The sequence below is a fragment of the Sturnira hondurensis genome, unplaced genomic scaffold (assembly GCF_014824575.4).
Source record: "Sturnira hondurensis isolate 20B ecotype Veracruz unplaced genomic scaffold, ASM1482457v3 Scaffold0009719, whole genome shotgun sequence".
Taxonomy (NCBI): domain Eukaryota; kingdom Metazoa; phylum Chordata; class Mammalia; order Chiroptera; family Phyllostomidae; genus Sturnira; species Sturnira hondurensis.
Window position 1 is genome coordinate 15,382,296 of NW_028082350.1, and position 21,511 is coordinate 15,403,806.

General features: G+C 41.6%; 1 protein-coding gene across 2 annotated transcripts in view; it reads left to right on the top strand.

Moving 5' to 3' along the window:
• Window positions 1–21,511, top strand: part of PDS5B (PDS5 cohesin associated factor B) — a 140,552-nt gene that overhangs the window by 29,650 nt on the left and 89,391 nt on the right. For both annotated transcript variants that reach the window (XM_037057639.1, XM_037057640.1), the window contains exons 2-7: window positions 10,883–11,009; window positions 14,124–14,327; window positions 15,628–15,714; window positions 15,832–15,929; window positions 16,580–16,706; window positions 21,134–21,214. In XM_037057639.1, coding sequence (XP_036913534.1) covers window positions 10,902–11,009; window positions 14,124–14,327; window positions 15,628–15,714; window positions 15,832–15,929; window positions 16,580–16,706; window positions 21,134–21,214 — 705 coding nt within the window. In that variant the 5' untranslated portion in view covers window positions 10,883–10,901. The remainder of the gene's footprint in view (window positions 1–10,882; window positions 11,010–14,123; window positions 14,328–15,627; window positions 15,715–15,831; window positions 15,930–16,579; window positions 16,707–21,133; window positions 21,215–21,511) is intronic.

Sequence of the window (21,511 nt, forward strand, 5' to 3'; positions counted from 1 at the left end):
GGAGCTTATAGTGTGGTAGAAGGAAGAGACACAGAAATAAACAGTTTGTTAAATACGATGTGATGAAGGCTAATGGTGACACGTTCCAAGTTTGCTGAGCTTTGTAGGAAGGAGCCTACTTCTGCCTGGAGAGGTCAGGGAAAGTTTGAAGGTAGACTGGAGATTCTAAGGGGTGACACAGAGAGTTTGCTGACTGGACAAGGGCCAATGAGTGCGCCTTACTGGAGGCACAGCCTTTGTGTTTTTGCAGAGGGGCGCCAGACCTCTGCCCACAGTGGTGTTGCCGTGGCAACTGAGTGGGGGCGTGCTGTGCAGCCTGCTCCTTTGTTGGCTCTTATCCCCCGCCCCACCCAGAGCCCCTTCGCTTCTTCCACTTCCTTCCCCTGTTTCCTTCAAGTCTCACTTCTACACCGGCACCACCGCACACTTTCTTTGCTGAGATTTAGTCAGTTTGTTTTCTCTGTCCTTTTTACCCTTCCTCCCTTACTTGTTTTTTTTAATTTTTTTAAATTTAATTCTTATTCAAGTACAGTTTTCTGTTTTATATTCCCTGCCCTGCCCCCCCCCCAGTGCTCCCCACCTCCCTCCCATTTCCTACCCCCACCTTAATTATTGTCCATGTGTTCTTTATACTTATTCATGTGAGTCCCTCCCCTTTTCCCCTATGATTCTCTCCCCTCTCCCCTCTGGACCCTGTCAGCCTGTTCCATATTTGAGTGTCATTGGTCATATTTTGCTTGCTTGTTTGTTTTGTTGTTTAGATTCCTGTTAAAGGTGAGATCATATGGTATTTGTCTTTCACCGCCTGGCTTATTTCGCTCAACATAATGTTCTCTAGTTCCATCCATGATGTTGCAAAAGGTAGGAGCTCCTTCTTCCTTTCTGCAGCATAGAATTCCATTGTGTAAATGTACCATAGCTTTTTGATCCAGTCATTTACTGATGGGCATCTAGGTTGCCTCCAACTCTTGGCTATCATGAATTGTTATGTATAGCTTTTAAATAAGCAGAAAAAATAAAACAAAATAAAGAAAGTTTTAATAATCTAATCAAGAGCAGGAAGGGGAAAAATAGTGAGAGGTGGGGTTGGCAGGGTAGAGGAGAGTAANGCAATTTACAGCATACACCAAAATTAATTCAAGGTGGATAAAAGACTTAAATATAAGCCGTGAAACCATTAAAGCCCTAGAGGAGAACATTGGCAGGAAAATCTCAGATATTCCACGCAGCAAGATTTTTACTGATACGTCCCCTAGAGCAAGGGACATAAAGGAAAGAATAAACAAATGGGATCTCATCAAAATTAAAAGCTTCTGCATGGCTAAGGAAAACAGTATCAAAATTAAAAGAGAAGCAACTGTTTGGGAAAACATATTTGCCAGTGATACTTCACACAAAGGTTAAATTTCCAAAATATACAAAGAACTCACTCGACTCCACTCAAAGAAGACGAGCAACCCAATTAAAAAATGGGCAAAGGACTTGAACAGACATTTCTCCAAGGAGGACATACAGAGGATCCAGAGACACATGAAAAGATGCTCGATATCACTAGCTATCAGAGAGATGCAAATTAAAACCAAAATGAGATACCACCTTAGTTGTTTATAAATTTTTCTAAGCTTGTTTGAAGTTTTAGAGTTTATTATGATTTAATTTTTTTTTAAGATTTTATTTATTTACCTTAAGAGGGGAAGGGAAGGAGAGAGGGAGAGAAATATCAATGTATGGTTGCTTCTTGTGAGTCCCCTGCTGGCCTGCAACCCAGGCATGTGCCCTGACTGGGAGTCGAACTGCGATCGTGTGGTTCACAGGCCCACACTCAGTCCACTGAGCTACACCAGCCAGGGCCGTGATTTAATTATTTAGGGGATGTCTGTTCCCTTTGATTTTGAGACCCATCCCACTCACTGCTGAAGAGTTCTGAGAGTAATGGACACTTGATAAATTTGTACTCTCTGGGTGAATATATTGTACAGAGGCACATGGTCTGCGTTATTTAGCTACGGCCTGTGCTCACAGTGGTGTGTCTGTTGTTATGGGTGGTGTGCAGGCAAGGTGAAGACAGTTTCTGCCACCCCTGGTTCCGGGGAAAAGTGGGGATCTTGACCCATTTATTTACTTACTCCTGGGATGATTTGTCTTGGCTTTTGCTCAGTGCCTTGTTCTTTGGTTGAAAGAACAGAGCTATGAGGTGGGTTCTTGCTAGACAGGTCATGCTTTTGCTAACCTGAGGTCATGAAGTTGTTCTACTGTATCACATTCTAGAAGCTTTTACATTTTGCTTCCATGTTTAAGTTACTAATCCACCCGGCGTTCATTTTGTGTATGATGTGAGGGGTGGCTTCAGTACCTTCCCCCGTATAGATGTGGAAGTGTCTCAGAATTTACAAGTGTATTTAAAATGATAAAAAGTTAAGCAACTTTATTGAGGTGTAACTGACATGCCATAAAATTAATAAAATTCACTCATTTCAAGTGTACAATTCCATAATATTTAGCGAATGTGATGAAATGTGCAGCCATCATGCCAGTTACAGCTAATCCCTTAGTGGGGCCTTTGTAATTTTTCATCCTGAGATCCCTGCAGCACCCAGGACTGTGGGCCATTCCCTGTCTTGAGACTTGATTTACTACGCCTTACTTTCCGACCCAGCTTTTCCAGGGTCCTCTCCTTGCCTCTTCAGTAACTCTCAGGTTCCTTTGCAAGCTCTTTTGCCTTTGCCCATTTCTTAAACCTAGATCTTCTCGTCTCTTTCTAAGCTTGCCCCTGGTCTCACTGGATGAGTCTGCCTGAATGCTTTACCAGTGAGTGCCCCAGGTCTTCTCTGTCACTGAGGACTCCTAACCCTTTCTCCAGCTCCGACACCGCTCTGCAGGTGTAACTGCCTCCTGGCCACTTCCTGTTTCTTTTTTCCCCTCTTCCCCTTGTTTTCCCCAGCAAATGGGGGGAAATGTTTATTTCCCAAAGGGTGCCTGAAAGGTTTCTTTTATTTATTTTTACAGTTTTATTGAAGTATAACTGATATACAGAAATACTGCATATATTTAGTGAGTAATTTGATGAGTTGGGACAGATGCACACACAAACGATACTGTCACCATGGTCAAGGTGATGGACACAGCCATCACTCCCAAGTTTCCTGGTGCCCTTTGCTTTTTTATTTTGTAAGAACACTGAACACGAGGCCTGCCTTCTTTGAACCCGCACCGCTGTAGCGTGCGAGGCACAGTGTGGTCCAGCAGGTTTCTGGGACCCAGCGGTTTGGGGTCATTGTAATTGTACACAGCTGACCGACTCCCCGGTTCCCCTCCTCCCATCCCTTGGCAGCCGCTGTTCTGTCTCTGCTTTTGTGAGTTTGACTGGTGCGTGTGCCTCGTGTGAGTGGGGCCACGCAACGTTGCAGCATGACTGATTGCTTTCTCTCAGGGTGATGTCTCCCAGGTCCATGCATATCATTGCAAACGGCAGGATCTCTTCCTTCCTTTTTGCTGAATGGTGCTGCAGTGCATGTGGATATGCGGATAATCTCTTCTTGAGTTCCATTCTTTTGGATAAAATAGCCAGGACTGGGATTGCTGGATCACATGGTAGATATATTTTGAACTTTTTCACAGGAACCGTTATGCTGTTTTCCCTAGTTGACCTCATCATTTCACATTCCTCCCAACAGTGCACAAGAGTTCCAGTTTCTCCACATCCTCAGCAGTACTTGATTTTCTCTCTCTCTCTCTCTTTTTTTTTTTTTGGTAATGACCATTCTAACAGGTAGGAAGTGATGCCTCCTTGTGGTTTTGATTTGCATTTCTCAGTGGTGAAAAATGGAAGGCTTTTCCTCTAAGACCAGGATTTGCAATTCTGCCTTTCCCATTCAGTTGTCCAAGCCAGAGCAATCAGGCAAGAGAAATAAATAAAAAACATTCAGAGTGGAAAGGAAGAAGTAAAATTCTTGGTTTACAGATGGCATGGTGTTATATGTAGAAAGCCCTAAAACCCTAGGAAAAACCTATTAGAACTAATAAACAAACTTAGTAAAGTTGCAAAATATAAAAAAGATCAGCATGTAAAAATCAGTTATGTTTCTATATATTAACAATGAACTGTTTGAAAAGGAAATGAACAAAACAATACTTTTATAATAGCATCAAAAAGAAAAATAACTTGGGAATAAAATTTACCAAGGATGTTAAAGACTTATACACTGAAAACTAACAATACAATGATGAAAGAAGTAAAAAAATAAATAAATGAAAGACATCTAGAGTTCATGGTTGGAAGACTTATTGTTAAAATACTAAATGGTAGTCACAGCTTTTTATTTTGTTCTCCCTGCCCTTTTCTTACTGTTGTACCCTGCCTCTGTTTTTATACATAGAGCTTCATGTTGTGTAGGTCTGTTTTTAGGATGCCTGATACTTCCCATTGAACTCTTTCTGTACCAGTCCCATACCACCTAAATTCCTTTAGCTTTATAATGGGTTTTAGTACCTGGTACAAGGCATGAATTTACTGTGTTTTCCTTTCAGTATCTTGGCATTCTTGGCCTTGTGCATTTACCTATAAGTTTTTTTTCAAAAATATAAACCTGTCAATAAAATTTGAACACCTTTTGTTAGATTTATTCCTGGGTAGTTTATGCTTTTCAATGTAAACTATTTTTTAACTTTTGGTTGCTATTCCTATGAATATAATTGATGGTTCCGGCTTTTAAAACCCTTTTTTGTGGAATAATTATAGACCAAGTTGCAGAAAAAATAGTACATAGGGCCCTGTGAACTTGTCACCTGTGTTCCACCAGTGGTGACGTGTGATTATGTAACTATACTACAGCATTAGGTTCGGAAATGGACTTTGGTGTGACAATGTTAGATTACAAACCTTACTCAGTTTTTCGCATTTTTGCGTGACGTGTGTGTGTGTGTGTGTGTGAGAGAGAGAGAGAGAGAGAGAGAGAGAGAGAAGTCCTATGGGGGTGTCCTGTGTGTGGGTTCAGGCCCCCCCATCAAGATGCAAAATTGTCGAGGAATCCCTTCGCGCTTCCACGTGCTCACCACGCCTGCCGGCTGCTGCTCACCCGCTCGCCGTCTGTGTCTGTAGCCGCGTCGCCTGGAGGAGGCTTAAGCAAGTGGGGCCGTGCAGGGTGTGACCTTCAGAGACTGGCTGCTTCCAGAAGCGTGATGGCCGCCAGTGACTGCTTCTGTCAGTCCGCCTGTTCACAGCAGTGACACCGTGGGTGCCGAGGGGCTGTCGTCAGTTGCTTCCCAGTTACTGGGTAGAACCTTCTCAGAAAGCTCCCTAGACTTTGGTATTTTATTTTTGTGAAAAGATTAATTAATTATTTAGTTTCTTAATAGTGTTTTTTCTTCTTGATTATTTTTGGCAAGGTGTAGATTTTCTCCATTTTACTGAATTTTCAAATGTTAAATCAAAAATTTACAAGATCAGACTGTGATTTTTGACTGTGTTAATCCTGTGCTTGTTTTCTTTTAATTCATTCATCATTAGGAAGTACTTTAAAATTTTTAAATGTTTGGAGTTTTTGTTGTTGAAATATGATGTAGTTCAGAAAAATGTTAAAATTATATGCGGCTGTAACTTCACACGAAGCGAAGACAGTATGTCACCCACATATGGTTTCTCAGAGACAGTCTGGAAGAAACCCCCCAGTTTCTCTGTCAGCTGTGTTTCCCAATCCAGGTTTTTGCTCTCCTGACTTCTAACTGCATAGATCAGGTTTCCTTGGCTTTGAACTTGTGTAAGTAGTGTTCACACTGTCGTGTTTTGTGTCTGGCTTCTTTCACATAACTTCCTTTGATAGTCCATATTGTGTGTAGCCGCCGTTTACTTTACTCTGTAACTGTGCTTGTTCCACTGTCATGAATACACTGCAGTTTACCTGTTATCCTGCTGTCGATAGGCATTTGTGTTTTCATTTTGACTAATATAAATGGTATTGCTGTGAACATTTTTATACAGGTCTTATGGACACATGTATGTGGGTGTTGTGTGTGCGTGTGTGTGTGTGTGAACTAGAATTACCTGATTTCTGTTTCTGGTTTTCATTTCTGCTTTATATTTGTATTTTTCTATTGTAATTGACATACATTATTATTATTAATTTCAGGTGTGCACCCAGCCCCAGGGATTAGACATTACGGGACTAAGTGATCACCCCATAGGTCTTGCACTCGCCTCACAGCGCAGGGTATTAGACAGTTGTTGACTGCACTTTCCCACGCTGTGTTTCACGTCCCCTTGACCGTCCTGTTGACTACAGTCTGTACTTCCCAGTCCCTTCATCCTTCAGACCTGAGCTCCCTACCCCCCTCCCATCTGGCAGCTGTCAAGATGTCCTCTGTATCTATGAATCTGTTGGCTGTTGCTGCTCCACTTGTTCGATTTTTTTAGATTTGGTTATTGATATGTGTTTATTGCCATTTTGTTCATATTTTTCATGTTTTTATTTTTCCTTCTTAAAGAACACCCTTTAACATATATAATACTGGCTTGGTGGTGATGAATCCTTTAGCTTTTTACTGTCTGGGAAACTCTTTAACCTTCCATTTTAAATGATAGCTTTGCTGGGTAGAGTAATATTGGTTGCAGGTCCTTGCTTTTCATCGCTTTGAGTATTTTTGCCACCGACTCTGTCGTGAAAAGTTTCTGTTGAGAAATCAGCTGACAGTCTTACGGGAACTCCCATGTAGGTAACTGACTGCTTTTCTCCTACTGCTTGAAGATTCTCTCTTTTTGTGTTCAACCATTGGCATTTTAATTATGATGTGTGTTGGTGTGGGCTACTCTGGGTTCTTCTTGTTTGGGACTCTCTGTGCTTCCTGGACTAGTATGTCTATTTCCTTAAACGAAACAGACATGTTTTAGGTCATTATTGTTCAAATGGGTTTTCAGTTTCTTGCTCTCCTCTCCCTCCAGCACCCCCATGATGTGAGTGGTGGTATGCCTGAAGTTGTCCCAGAGGCTCCTCACGCTGTTCTCATGTTCTGGGTTTGTTGTTCTTTTTTGCTGTTCTGGTTGGGTGTTTTTTGCTTCCCTGTGTCCCTGATTTCTGGTTCCAGCCTCTGCTCCATCTACACCACTGTTGATTCTCTGTAATGTATTCGTTGCAGTGATTGTCATTTTCATTTTTGATTGGTTCCTTTTTGTTTTCTAGTTCCACTTTTATATTTCCTATATCTTTGTTTATATTCATCTACTCTTCCCATAAGTTCATTGAGCATCCTGATGTCCAGTGTTTTGAACTCTGTGTCTAGTACAATAGATTGCATGTTTAGTTTTTTCTGGAGTTTTGTTCTGTCCTTTCACTTGGGCCATGTTTCTTCGTCTCCTCGTTTTGGCAACCTCCCTGGGTTGGTTTTTCTGTGTTAGGTAGAGCTGCTGTGTTTCCCTGGCTGATGGAGTGGCCTTGTGTCGTAGGTGTTCTGTGGGGTCCAGTGGCACAGCCTCCCTCCCTGTACCTGACTGTCGGTTTAGTGATCAACCAACCCTCTAGGTGACTCTGCCTGGTATGGGGTGTGTACGCACTCCTGTTGTAGTTCAGCCCTGATTGCTGTTGGCACATCAACGGGCAAGATTTACCCCCAGGCTGATTGGCTGCAAGGGTCGTCTCAACGGCTGACCGCCAGCCTCCAATCACTGGAGAATCAGCTGTGCAGGGGTCCACCCCACAGAGCAGGATTGACTTCCTCGGGGCTCCAGTGCCCACTGAGTCTGCTCCTGAAGTGTGTTGCTTCTGGTTGGGTGTGGTACTTCCATGTGGTCCAAACCTGCCCAGTGAACCTGGGTGCACTGGCTCTGGGGCCTCCTGGGAAGTACAGTCCAAGGTCTGCCACTGCCTGTGTTCTGTCCAGGGCCACCCAGCATGACCCACAAAGAGATCTGCATCTGGCTGCTACTTATGCTGGGCTTGTGCCCAAATGAGTTCAAGCTGCAAACCAAGGCTGTCTGCTGCAAGTGCTGGGCCTGGGGCCACTTAGCCAGCGCTGTGGGGGTTCCTTGAGGCCAGATGCTTCTTGTTTGAGAAATTTTGGAAAAATCTGAAGCTTGAACCAAAACAGGCCATTTGTAAGGAAAGGCTACTGGAAACAGCCTGGATGGGCCCACTGGTTGTGTGGGGGTGAGGCCTCAGAGAGTGAACAAGGCCGAGCCAACCAGGGGAGCCTGGCTGGTGGAGACTCAGATGTGGCCCCGGCCTGCTGGCTCTGAGGGCGAGGGCTCAGCAAAGGAACGATGGCTTCCGCCAGCACTCTGTCTGGGAGAAAGCTGTCCCCCCAGCTCTCGCCCTCATAGTGAACTCACGTGGCCTTAGGAGTCTTGTGGCTTTAGGGCTGCTGGCCCAGCGCTGAGGCTCAGAGGGAGGGAGTGCTCGTGAGTCTGGGCACGGGCCCGTGAGAGGAACGTCTCGGACTCCAGCAGCCTCTCCCGCTCAGCCACCACCCGCTGGTTCTCACAGGCAGGCGGTTTAGGGACTTCTCTTCCTGGCACGAGAACCCTGGGATGGGCTGCTGTGGGGTGGGACCCCTCGCTCCTCAGGGGGCACCTCCGCAGCCAGAGTAGCCCTCCTGATTTTTATCCACCACTCGTGCGTGTGGGACCAGCTTGGTCTGCATCTCTGTCCTCTGACAGTCCCACTGTGGCTTCTAATTCCTAGTGCTAGAGCTGTCATTCAGCCAGCCGTCAGGCGGTTCCGAGTGGTGGCGGTTCTGTAGTTTTCAGTGGTGCTTGGAGTCGGGCGTGTGTGTTGCTGCTGAGTGTGCAGGCCCTGGCACCTCCTTTTTAGTTTTTACTTTGAGATTTCTGTGTTGTTTAGGGTACTCTCCTTTGCTTAGTCATTGCATGGTGGATTTTTCCATTCTTTTACTTTCAGCATCTTGTACTTACATATTTTACTGTGTTTTGCTAAGAATTCTATATTGAAATTTTAAACTCTTGGTCTTTTTTTTTTTTTAAAGATTTTATTTATTTATTTATCTTTAGAGGGGAAGGAGAGAGGGAGAGAAACATCAATGTATGGTTGCCTTTTTGTGCATCCCCTGCTGGTAGTTAGCCTGCAAGGAACCGGTTTGCAACCCAGGCATGTGCCCTGACTGGGAATCGAACCGCGATCGTCTGGTTCGCAGGCCCGTACTCAATCCACTGAGCTACGCCAGCCAGGGCTTAAACTCTTGGTCTTTTAACCTGATCATGTATATCATACTTAGTGTTAAGCAGTGTTTTATGTGATATATATATAAATTTATTATAGCTTTTAATTTTTGCTTGGCTGGTTTGTTTTTGTTTCACTGTATTCTTGAAAATGACATTCCCTGAATGTGAACTTGAGCTTTGCTGTCACACGCTTTTCCCATGTTGGAGATGATGTTTTGTCATCTTCTGGATTATATTGTTATCCTTGAGAAGTCACTTGCGACTTTAACTTACATACTCTTCCTGTCAAGGGGATACACCTGCCTTAAGGTTTTGTTTGTTTTCTGGAATTAATATTAATAATATTTTGAATTCAGTTGTGTTGCTCGTTGCATTTGTGGATTGGTATTCTCTGATATTCTCAGACTGGGGCCTCTGCCTCATTTCTTCTTGTATTTCCATGAGTCATAAGGTAAGCCCTTCTGTCCTTTACTTTTCTGTTCATTCTATTTTTATGTTTCTCTTTTTTGTATTTTTGGATAATTTTCTCTGTGACCTTTCTTCCAGCTCACTAATTTTAATAACTTTTTATAATCTTATAAACTCATCCATTAAGTTGTTCGTTTCAGTTCATTTTTCAATTTTTACAAGTTCTGCTTTTTTGTTCAGTCTTTGTTTGCTTTTTATAATTTTTATTCCTTACAAATTTTAGAGTTGTCTTTTATCTCTTTGAAACTGTAAGAACAGATAATTCTGTGATCTGGTCACTGTGACATCCGCAGTCATTGTGCTGGGCAAGTCCTCTGAGGTCTGGCGTTTCTGTGGCCCTGGCCTGCGGTGCCTTGTTCCCCTGGGTCTGTGGTTGTTTTTGACCTGGTGTGTTCTTTGTCCTGGAAACACGATAGTGGGGGTTCTTTGAGTCACAGAATGAAAACGCTCTCTAGGCAGGACTGGGAATTATTGAGATGTGGTGCTTGGGGTACCACGAGTCGGCAGTCGGTGAGTTCACATGTTGAGATTTCTCTGGCCTAGTTAGGTGATGTGAACCCCAGTAAATATGCGGGCCCATGGCGAACACTCGTTAGCTGTTGTCCCTTGTATATCAGTTATTACTTTGATTGTTATCGAGACAGCTTTTTCTGCTGTCCCGTGGGCAGGGGGTGATGGGGGCATGGGCACAGTTTGATTTCTGGTTTACTCTCCTTTGTGGATGCTTACCTTTCGGGTTTGGCACGCCGTTCACATCAGTGTCAGGAGGGTCTGTCACTTCCCGTTCTGCTTTGACAGGTCTCCATTTTCCTGCTCTCTGTGCCTTGAGAGAACAGCACAGCTGCCCTCTGGGCCTTTCAGGGGTGCCAGTGCCCCGTGGGCACGGATGCACGTGCTGCGACGCTCCAGCGCGCCGTTTCCTTCTGCGGGCTTCTGCGCACTCTCAGATTTTGATCCACGCCATATGCAGTGCTTTAAAAATATGCTTAGTGTAGACATTTTTCTCGCACGCATATAGTTTTTGTAGTTGGAGGGTTAGTGCAGAATAACTAATTCACCACAAATGAAAATGGAAAAGATTAAAAAAGAAAAATTTGGGAAATGCTAAGTAAAATGCTTTTCATTAATTAGGTAAGTGAATCGCTATGTAGATAGTTACAAATTACTGGTGGGCAGGTTACTTTTCATGTTTATTATGAATGTTGTTTATACTTATTTTGGGGTTTGCATCTTGCTTCCTTGTTTCAGGGGTAAATATATTTCCGTCATGGCTCATTCAAAGACGAGGACCAATGATGGAAAAATTACCTACCCTCCTGGTGTCAAGGAAATCTCAGATAAAATATCCAAAGAGGAGATGGTGAGGCGGTTAAAGGTGAGTAAAGTTGGGTTGTGTCTGGTTCTTAGACATCCCTTTGGGGTGTGGGGCTCACCCAGTGCTGTATCTTGGTAAGGCACCGTTAGAAAGCAAGTCAGGGCAGGCAGAGGCAGAGAAAGGAGCCCAGGGAGGGGAGGCAGCAGAGAACTGGAGGGTTTCCTTGGCTGCTGTTAGTGGGAGAGAGCAGTCAGAAGGGCGGGGCTTAGAGTTCCTCGGGCCCCTGTACGTGGGTATGAAGAACAAATCCACAATCCTCACAGCCATGTTTGTGTGTGGAATGTTGTCCCCTACTTCTGTCATTTATTTGATAAAAACAGCCCTTTTGAGGAAGGATGTTTTAAGTTTCTGTCCTTACTCAGACTGTACTTTACTTTTGCGTAAGTTATTTGAGAGGAAGTTAAAGAGCTTTAATGTAAGCTTTTTCCCTCTGCTAACGCGCACAATGAATCGGGATTGCTAGGGAACGCACGCCTATGTAGATGAGGAGGATTGTTCAGAATGGGCCTCCTTTCCTTTGTGGCCATGATGGTTTCTGTGATCGTTAAAGTGCTTAAAGGAACCAAGTGGACAAGGGGAATGGTAGTCTGATTTATCAGTCAGTTCAGATGGGGGTTTTGTGTTTGCTTTATAAATTACTTTATTGTTCAATTACAGTTGTCTGCATTTTCTCCCCACAACTCCCCCCCCCATCCAAACCCACCTCTCTCCCTTACTTCCACCCCCCCCCCCTTGGTTTGTCTGTGTGTGCTTTGTAGTAGTTTCTGAAAACCCTTCTCTCCACAGTTGTTTTTTATTTGAGTATTTTTTTCCTGTTCCAGGTTATATCTGCTTAGTCATTTATTTTGCTTGGTATATTATTATTTACTTGTATTTCAAGACTGGAAGGAAGACTTGCCTTAATTAATCATTGAAGGCTCAGGAACTGTAAAGCAAAGTTATTAAAAGTTATTTAAAGTAGTAGTTATTTTGTAGTTATTGCTGCATGGTTCATTTTCATCAGAAGTGAAGAACCCTAATACTACTATAAGTTTCATGTAAAGTCTTAGTATTATATATCTTTATGCATGAAATACTAGGGTCTCAAATATCAGATGTTTATTATTGAAAGGGATGGATATTTTTTGAGCAGATTCAATTGACCATTGTGTGAGTATTTTCTCTATTGGGAACATCTACATTTTTTATTTAAAATAGTCAAGCTATGAGCCCTTTCTGTGTGTGATATTTCTTGTTTTCTGTGTATCTGCATTCTCGTGACTTGATGGAAGTTTTAGGGAAGCAGATCCATTCATTTCCCCAGATGTGTCCGTGTCTCAGCAGTTATAGGAGTACACCCGGTGGTTTGCTGAGACCCTCACGGTGAGCCCAGGGACCACATGCAGACACTGACTGGCACCTAGTGGCTTTCAGGGACATCATTTTCCATTTCGGGGATTCACCTGAGTTACTGATGCATTCCTAGCACCATTTCAGCTGTAGGCAGTGGTGAGGGAGTCCCACCTGGTACCTAGCCCTTGAGTGAACTTGTTCGTTGGTCCTAGACCAGTCAGCTCAGTGCTCACCTCTGGTGTTTGCAGTACATTTCCGGTGTTTTGTAGATGCTTTTTTCCATCAGTGATTTGGTTAATATACTTTATCTCCTTTAAATTTTCTAATTTATACTTCCCATTCTTTTAGCAACCTTCTTAGAGAAATACAGGATTTAGTGTGGGATGATGATAATTCTTGACATGGACAAGTACAGTTGTAGGTTGTGTAGATTACAACAATTTGTTGACATGTCAGGTGTCTTTGTATAATTTCTAGAGTTTCCTGTAGCGTTTTACTCAGAATATACTTAATCTCTTGCTCTTTTGTGGCGAGATCGTAGAGAAAGGAACAGCCCTTTGCATGTAGGTCTGTTTCCCTTTGACTTTTTACGATACATTAGGCCCTCAAAGCTTGGATCTCAACAGTAATCAAACTGAAGAGCCAGGAGAGCGGTCCTGGCCGTGGCGGCCTGGGAGTAACTGTAGTGCTGGGCTGGGGGGTAGTCTGCTGCTTGTCCTGGCACTGGACCCAGCGGGACCGCGGGTGTCCCCGGGAGCACGCACCCCAAGGCTGCTCTGAGCACTCGCCAACACGGACACAGTGGACGTGTGTCACTCCCCAAGTCTAGCTCGGCGGTGGAGTGGAAATCTTTGCGGCTTGTCTCCAGGACCAGGTCCTAGACGTTGCTACTTGGTGGCCAGCACTACTGGGTGATCAGTAGTTGCAGCACCACCTAGTGGGCACCAGATGGTCACTTTTCCTGCCCCTGCCAAGTGAGGCGGTTTTGTTAAGTCTCCTGTGACGTGGGGATAGTACAGACTAAGGCTCATTGTGACTCCTGAGTCTGAAATTAGAGAGAACACTTGAAGAGTTCAAACTGTACTGTTCCTCCTGCTCTCGTTTTCACCCCACTTTTATGTAAACGTTTTTTGTAAAAGGAACTATTTCTTGTAGGGTCCCTAGGCTCACTCTCTGCATGCCCCCAAGTCCTATTAATGAACTGTCCGTACCTTGTCCTCTTTTACTGCGGCACAAGACATATTTTGTCGGATACTGTGGTAGTCTCTCGTGGTAGCTTTTTTACACTTAAGGATACATCTTTGTCATGCTTTCTGTTTCTAAATTCTTTTTTAGCTGAGTATATCAATCCGTGTATCTGGAGTGGTTTATGGCTCAAATGGAAAAATAAATTGTCATTCTAGGTTTCTGGTGAAAGGTATACTTTTTCTCCTAATGAAAGGATTAGCTATATAATTGTAGAAGGATGCTGTTAAGGAGGACATCCTCCGTGTAGTTCAGCTGTAACACTGAGATCAAACGCACCACGTAAGTGTAGTTTTAAACTTTTAGAATCTGGTTAACATGTATGATGGGTAAGTTAAAAGTATTTCATTGACTCTTTTTAAAAATGTTATTTACCCTTTAGTTTTAGGAGGATCTTGTTTTCTCAGATCCTTTAGGGAGGAAAATGGAAACATTTATTGGAAGCTTAATCTTTGTAATTAATATGGCTTTTATTTTAAATGACTTTATTTTTTTACGTGAAGGATTTCGTTAATTGCTTATTGTATTTTTGTATAGATGGTTGTGAAAACATTCATGGATATGGACCAGGACTCTGAAGAAGAAAAGGAACTTTATTTAAACCTGGCTTTACATCTTGCTTCAGACTTTTTCCTCAAGCACCCTGATAAAGACGTCCGCCTGCTGGTGGCCTGCTGCCTTGCAGACATCTTCAGGATCTACGCCCCCGAGGCTCCTTACACGTCTCCCGACAAACTGAAGGCAAGCACTGAGTGAAGAACTGCCAGGGCTGACTGACCCTTCCCTTGCATTTCCCACTCAGACGGGGTTGACGGTTTCTTCCCGGTTTCTTCCCATAGTTTCAGGCAGTTTCAGGCAGTTTCCCCTGACTCCTTGACGTCCGCCGCAGCGGTCTTCTGCTGTGTGCTGCTGGGTTCTTGAGAGCTCACCGCCCGCCACAAGCCCAGTCCCAGCGTAGTACTTGCTGGCATCAAACAATGTCTGATCTTTAGGCTCTTCTGTGCTTTTTACGTCATCATTTGCTCTTCAGAAGGCCCTTCACATGCTGGACTTCATGTGTAGGTCAGTGATTGTTGGAGAGATGATCAGTCAGGGCCTGGTCTCTGCATCGCGGGGCAGAGTCATCGCGACAGCCAGTTCGCTTGGTCAGATGAGCAGGGCCCACTCCCGGAGGACACGTTTTACACAGTACCGTGGGAGGAACCGTTCCGAGGGGTGCGCTCTCGGTAGCGTGCTCCTTGCACGTCTGTCTGGCCATCTGCGTAATAGAGCTGTTCCCTTTAAAACAGGCTGCGTGTCATTTGACTCTAAAAGAAATGTTTTTTCTCTTTTTATTTATCGATTAGCGTGCTTCCTGTGCAGAATTAGCTTTTTTAATTTCAACCTTTTTCAAACTTTTCCAGAACATTATTTTCATAAAAATTTGACCCAAAGTGATATCGAACCTCTTTCTGTCCAGGTACAAAGAAAGTTGTAGCAAAACAGCAAAACCAAGAGATAGGGATAGATTGAAAAATGGTGGGGAAAAACAATTATGTTAATTAGATAGGAAGCTTGACAAATTAACTTTAACAGTGTTTTTAAAAGTTCTGAACTTCTGCAGTCTGCTGTCTTTTGACTTGGTGATTTTACTTTGGGGTGTGAAAGCCTCTAGACAGTGTTCTTGCTGTACAGGCACCACCCCGAGTGCTGTCCCTGGTCAGCCCCCAGTCGTTGCTGCCTGTTTCATTCCCATAAAGTTGGCATGAATTGCAGTTCACTCAGTTTTGGGGTCTTTTTTTTTTTTTTAACTTGCTGGAAGGTGAAGTTTTTCTCGACAGTACAATGATGGTAAATGAGTCACTGTTTTCTTATGCAGAGTTTTAAAATAATTGGTGTTTTCATATAATGGTGTCCTTTTAAAAACTTACAGCCAAAACAATTTTTTGTTGGTTCTTTACAATTTATCATGATAGGTACACATGAGTGCTGAATGTGCTTTAAGAGTGTGGTGGATGTTTCGATGCTGCATCCATAATCTAATCAGCCCTTTTTTTTTAAGGACATATTCATGTTCATCACAAGGCAGTTGAAGGGGTTGGAGGACACGAAGAGCCCGCAGTTCAATAGGTACTTTTACCTACTTGAGGTGAGCAGCGCGGTGTGTCTTGAGAAGGCATTTTAAATGGTTGCTGTGCTTTCTGTGATTGTGTGTTTTCACTAATTAAAACGTATTTCTTTCACCTCTTTTACCTCTTATTTTTAGAACATCGCCTGGGTCAAGTCATACAACATATGCTTTGAGCTGGAAGATAGCAATGAAATTTTTACACAGTTATACAGAACATTATTTTCAGTTATAAAGTAAGTTTATTTAACGAGGAATGTCACTTTTTTAAATACAAAGAATTTGTAATTTACAGGTTAATCTGATTAACTCTGTTATGCATATTGGAAGGCTAAGAGTTGTAATTTAAGAATTCATCAACTTTTTTTATAGTTGCTTTAAAAACATTATAGAACTTAAATAGAACTTAATCACTTTTGTGGTGCAAATAATAATACAAGGGTGGCATTAAGGCTATCCTATACCCACTGTAAAATATATTTAGGGTTATATTTCAGTCTTTTATTTAAATTACATATTGCTGATTCCTTAATTCATATGAATATTTGAATTATTTGTGCGCTTTAAAATTACTAAAATTACCTTCAATAAAGCAATTTGATTTTCTGAATTTAAGGTAAAACAAAAGATGCATTTTGATTTAATTACTTTTGATTGTGAGACTGGTTAAAATTAAGGAGAAGTAATCCTGGAAATGTTTAAAAAATGGATTTTGGGTATTACAAGGTTTAGGAGAGAGACAGAAGCTTTACATGAGTATAAAGAATTGGATTTCATTAATATTTCAGTGTCATTTTAAAATAAAGGGTAATACTTGCTAGTATCCTGTTACGAGTAAATAATGAATCCTTTAGTTACATGCTGAACGCCTTGTTTTGAATTGCAGCAATGGCCACAATCAGAAAGTCCACATGCACATGGTAGACCTCATGAGTTCAATTATTTGTGAGGGTGATACAGTGTCTCAGGAGCTTTTGGATACCGTTTTGGTAAATCTGGTACCTGCCCATAAGGTATGTAGCAGTTTATACTGAAATATGTGCAAAGCCTGTTAATGTTAAGCCCCAGAATTTGTGCTTCTATTCTAAATATAATTTACCCATTAATAAATATTAATTGTGTTTAATGTTGAAGAGATGTACTTATTAATCACAGATGACAAGTGATAAAATATCTGTAATAGCTCAGTTTTGAGTAATAAGATATGTTTCAAGAGGTGAGTTTACTGGCTGCTTAAATGCCGTTGCGTGACTGTAGCTGTTGGGAGATGCATGGCCAGGTGAGATGTGGTGGGGATGAGCAGTGGGCGGGGGGGCGGTGAGTTAGTTTGGAGACAGAGGGTGAGATGACACAGAGCTTCTTCCTTCGGTGCTGTCAGTCAGGGAGAAGGGGTGTGTGTGTGTGTGTGTGTCTGTGCGCGTTCTTTGAAAATAGCTTTCAAGTAAGCAGTTGGAAACATTGTTCTTTGATTCACAAGGGTCAAGGTTAGAGAGAGGGGCACAGAGAATACTGTATGCAGATCTGTGCAAACTTAAAACCTTTCTGGCAAGATGTAATCGAAGTTTACGGGAACACAGCATTCACAGAAGTAATGTTTCAGACAGAGTGACCTGCTAACCCAAAATTTCCAGACATTGAAAATAACCTGTCGGTGCCAAAACTCAGACACTGGAAAAACCAAGATTAGGGCTAAAAGTTCAGATAATGTGATTATTAGGTAAAAATAATAAAGTACCCTCAAAAGGATTAAAGATATAAAAATAAGAATTAACAAAACATGATAGCTAGATATGTGAAAGGAGAAGAAGGTTGAAAAAGTAGAAATAAAAAATGGTCATTAAAATTCAAATCTTTATTGGATTATAAAAAGGTAGAAAAGTGGGAGATAGGTCTGTGGAAATCCTATATTGGGTTGCCCAAAAAGTCCGTTTGGTTTTTTCCGTACGATGGCTCTAGTGGTGTTTCTCTTTCTTTAACATCATTCAAAACCATTTTGTTAGACTGTATTGTGATAGGTGTTATATCAGTGTGCATTAATTTTAAAAAAATCTTACCAAAATTGGTGAATTTTCATATAGCCATAAAAATATTGAAGATGGAAAAAATGCAACATTTTCAATTTTCAGCATTATTTCAAAAAAATTAAAAATGCAACTGAAACTCAACTAAAAGATGTGTGCAGCGTATGAAGAAGGTGCTGTGACTGAGTGAATGTGTCAAAAGTGGTTTGTGAAGTTCCATGCTGGAGATTTTTTGCTGGACGATGCCCCACTGTCAGGAGGCCAGTTGAAGTTGAGAGCGATCAAATTGAGACATTATTGAGAACAGTCAACATCCCACCAAGCAGGAGATAGCGGCATCTCAAAATAGCCAAGTCAAGCTATGAAAAGCATTTGCACCAGCTTGCCTATGTTCATTGCTTTGATGTTTGGGTTCCACACAGATTAAGCAAAGCAAAGAAAAACTCCTTGACCCTATTTCCACATGTAATTCTCTACTTAAGCGTACCAAAAATGTTCTGTTTTTAAAACAAATTGTGATGGACGGTGAACAGTGGGTACTTTACAATAATGTTGGACTGAAAAGATGGTGGGCAAGTGAAGTGAACCACCACCGACCACGCCAAAGGCCGGTCTTTACTCACAGAAGGTGATGTTGTGTGTATGGTGGGACTGGAAGGGAGTCCCCTGCTCTGTGCTCCTTCCGGAAAACCAAAACATTAATTCCAGCTGAAAGCAGCACTGGATGAAAAGCATCCAGAATGGGTCAGCAGAAAAGGCGTCATCTTCCATTGGGTACCGCAAGACTGCGTGTTGCCTTGATGACCAGGCAAACACTGTAGCAGCCTGGCTGGAAGATTAGGATTCGTCTGCCAGATTCACCAGACACTGCACCTTCACATTTCCATTTATTTCAGTCTTTACAAAATTATCTTAATGGAAAAAAATTGCAGTTCCCTGGAGGACTGCAAAGGTACCTGGAACAGTTTGTTGTTCAAAGAGGTGAAGAGTTTTGGGAAGATAGAGGTATGAAGTTGCCTGAAAGATGGCAAAAAGTAGTGGAACAAAGTGGTGAATATGTTGTGCAGTCAGCTTACTGGTGGGGTGTGAAAACTGAACAAACTTTTTGGCCAACCCAATAGATATGTTGAGATAAAATGTTAAAGGTGCTAAAACATGAAAAATACATGGAAAGTTTAAGGATATATGTGAACAGCACTGCACTCACTGGTGAAGCTTGGAACGTTGTGAAGATGTTGCTTCCACTTAGAAAAAAGGCAAGAATGTTATTGCTAAGCACCATTAACCAGAAGTCGTAAGTGGAATAAGACAAGAGAAACAAGTAAAAGGTAAAAGGATTAGAAAGATGGAACAAAACTGAAATTATTTGCAGGTGACAAGACTGCCTGTGCTGGAAGTGGGGTGCGGAGTTTTCAGTATGAGAAGGTTCTTCAAGGTTGCTAGATATAAGATCAATATATAAAAATCTATTAATATCACTTCAAAAACTTTCATTTGTTGCTTTAAATAAAGACGAACTGCTTGGAAATTTTACAAAAATGTGCATGCTCTTTATGTTGAAAGTCATTATAGTTGACTGGAAAGTACAAAAGACTTAACTGTGTTGCATGATTTATTATTGTTTACGGTTTGGGAAATTCAGCAACATATTGCCGTCAACTCTCTGCATATGAAGAGAGAGTCCTGTCAGAATAGAAATGGAAAATGTCTGTGTGTGTGTGTCTGTAGTTTGACACACTGATTTAAAGTTCACATTGAAGAGCAAATGGCCAATAATACCCAAACAGTTTTGAATAGGAATGAGAAAGTAGGGACTCACCTACCTGGTGTTAAGACATTGTTCTCTTCGGACAGTGGTGGACAGACAGGCATGGCAGTGATGGAGAATTCATGAATGAAGGTGTGCTCGTGGGGAAACTTGAGTGTTTGGGTATTATATGTCATTGGAGGGAATAATGGGCTATTTAAATTAATGGTTTTAGGATAATTGAATATTCACGTGGAAAATAATATTAGATTCTTATTTTATACCATACCTAAAAATAAATTACAGGTAAAATAAAGATTCACATCTAAAAAAGCAAGTCTTTAAAATTTTATTTGAACTTGACCTGGGGTGGTGAATATAATACAGTATACAGATGATGTATTATAAGTTTGCACACCTGAAACCTATATAATTTTATTAACCAATGTTATCCCATTAAATTGAATTAAAAATTTATTTGAGAGCATAAAACATCTTAACCACAGTGTAGAAAAGAATTTCTTGAGAGAGAGATAAAACACAAGAAGAACAAGCAAGGATTACATTTAGTTCAGAAATTTCCGTGTGCTCTGTGGTGCCCTGACCGTTGTTGGACAGACAGATACAGACCAAGACATGTGATGAGCATAATTGGCCAAGGTTTACTGTGCAGAATTTATAGAGAAACTTTAAAAGTGAAGCAGGAGGAAAAACCCAGAATTTTGAAAAATAGCAAAGAACTTACAGAAAATAATTTCGTATATGTGCACACAAGGAGTCATGTGCAAGACATGTGATTCAATATCTGTGAATAGGGAATGAATAGTTAAGCTGTAGCATGTTATGTAGTGAAATACTAAATACCCATTAGAAATGAATGAAATAATCTGAAACAAGCATCAGTACAAATCTAACAATATGCTGAATGCGAGCTTCAACTTTCTAATTCATTTATTTATCTATCTATCTGTCTGTCTGTTTTTTTCTTTACTTCCTGGCCTCTGTCATGTGTTTAAATCAGGAGACGTACTGATTCCATTTTAGATCTTTGGTCTTGAATCCTATTACCATCAAAATCTGTTCAGAAATATGTATTCCTAATACACTTTCTCTCACACCCTTTTTCTTTTCATTCTTTGTTGTGTTTGTTGTGTATTTGAGCTTGACTGCGCCCTGAGATGTGCCTGGGGGGATCCGCTCCGCAGAGCTGCTCTGACCTTTGTCCTTCCCTCCTGCAGACGTCCCTGTGCCCTGCCCACCTCGAACCCAGCGCGTCCTCTTAGGGCGCGTTCTAGTCCTTCAGGACCTGAAGGGAAACAGCCTGTATTTATACTTTGCGGGCTGATTTGACCTTGGCACTTGATTTAGAATGACTCTCTCCTCTTGAATCAACTAAACATTTATTGACCTTTTTATATGGTTTACATTATGTTATGAATAAAATAAGAAGAACATATAATTAATTACCCTTGCTTGGAAGGGATGTTAGGCTTTAGTAGACCAGTTAGTCCTAAAAGGAAAAAAATGGTTTTGCCTTCTCCTTTTTATTTTGAGTCTTGGACAGTTTCTCATTCATCTACTTGAGTGGGTTTTTTTTCCAGTGGCTTTTTGAATACAGGCAATATTTTTTTTCACAGAGAATTATAATACAGATAATATTTTTATTTTTCAGAACTTAAACAAGCAAGCATATGATTTGGCAAAAGCTTTACTGAAGAGGACAGCGCAAGCTATTGAACCATATATCACCAATGTGAGTCTGGCTTGCTAAATCAGTTGTCTGAAGGGCTAGCCAAAGTTTTAAAGACTGCTGGAAGCAAATTTTGGGAAGTAGTATGTGCTTTTAATTTTGTGTTGTATTTAATCATTAAGTAATGTATTTTCTTTCTCCTTATTTAAAATTTGTCTTGGTTAATATTTTCTAGAAGGTTAACTCCTCTTGCTTAGTCATTCATTTGCTACTTTCAGATTGCCTAGGAACTGGAACAGCTTTTATTTTGGTTAGCAAGATACACTGTTTTCTACTGTCGGATATGTAACTAGGTAAAAC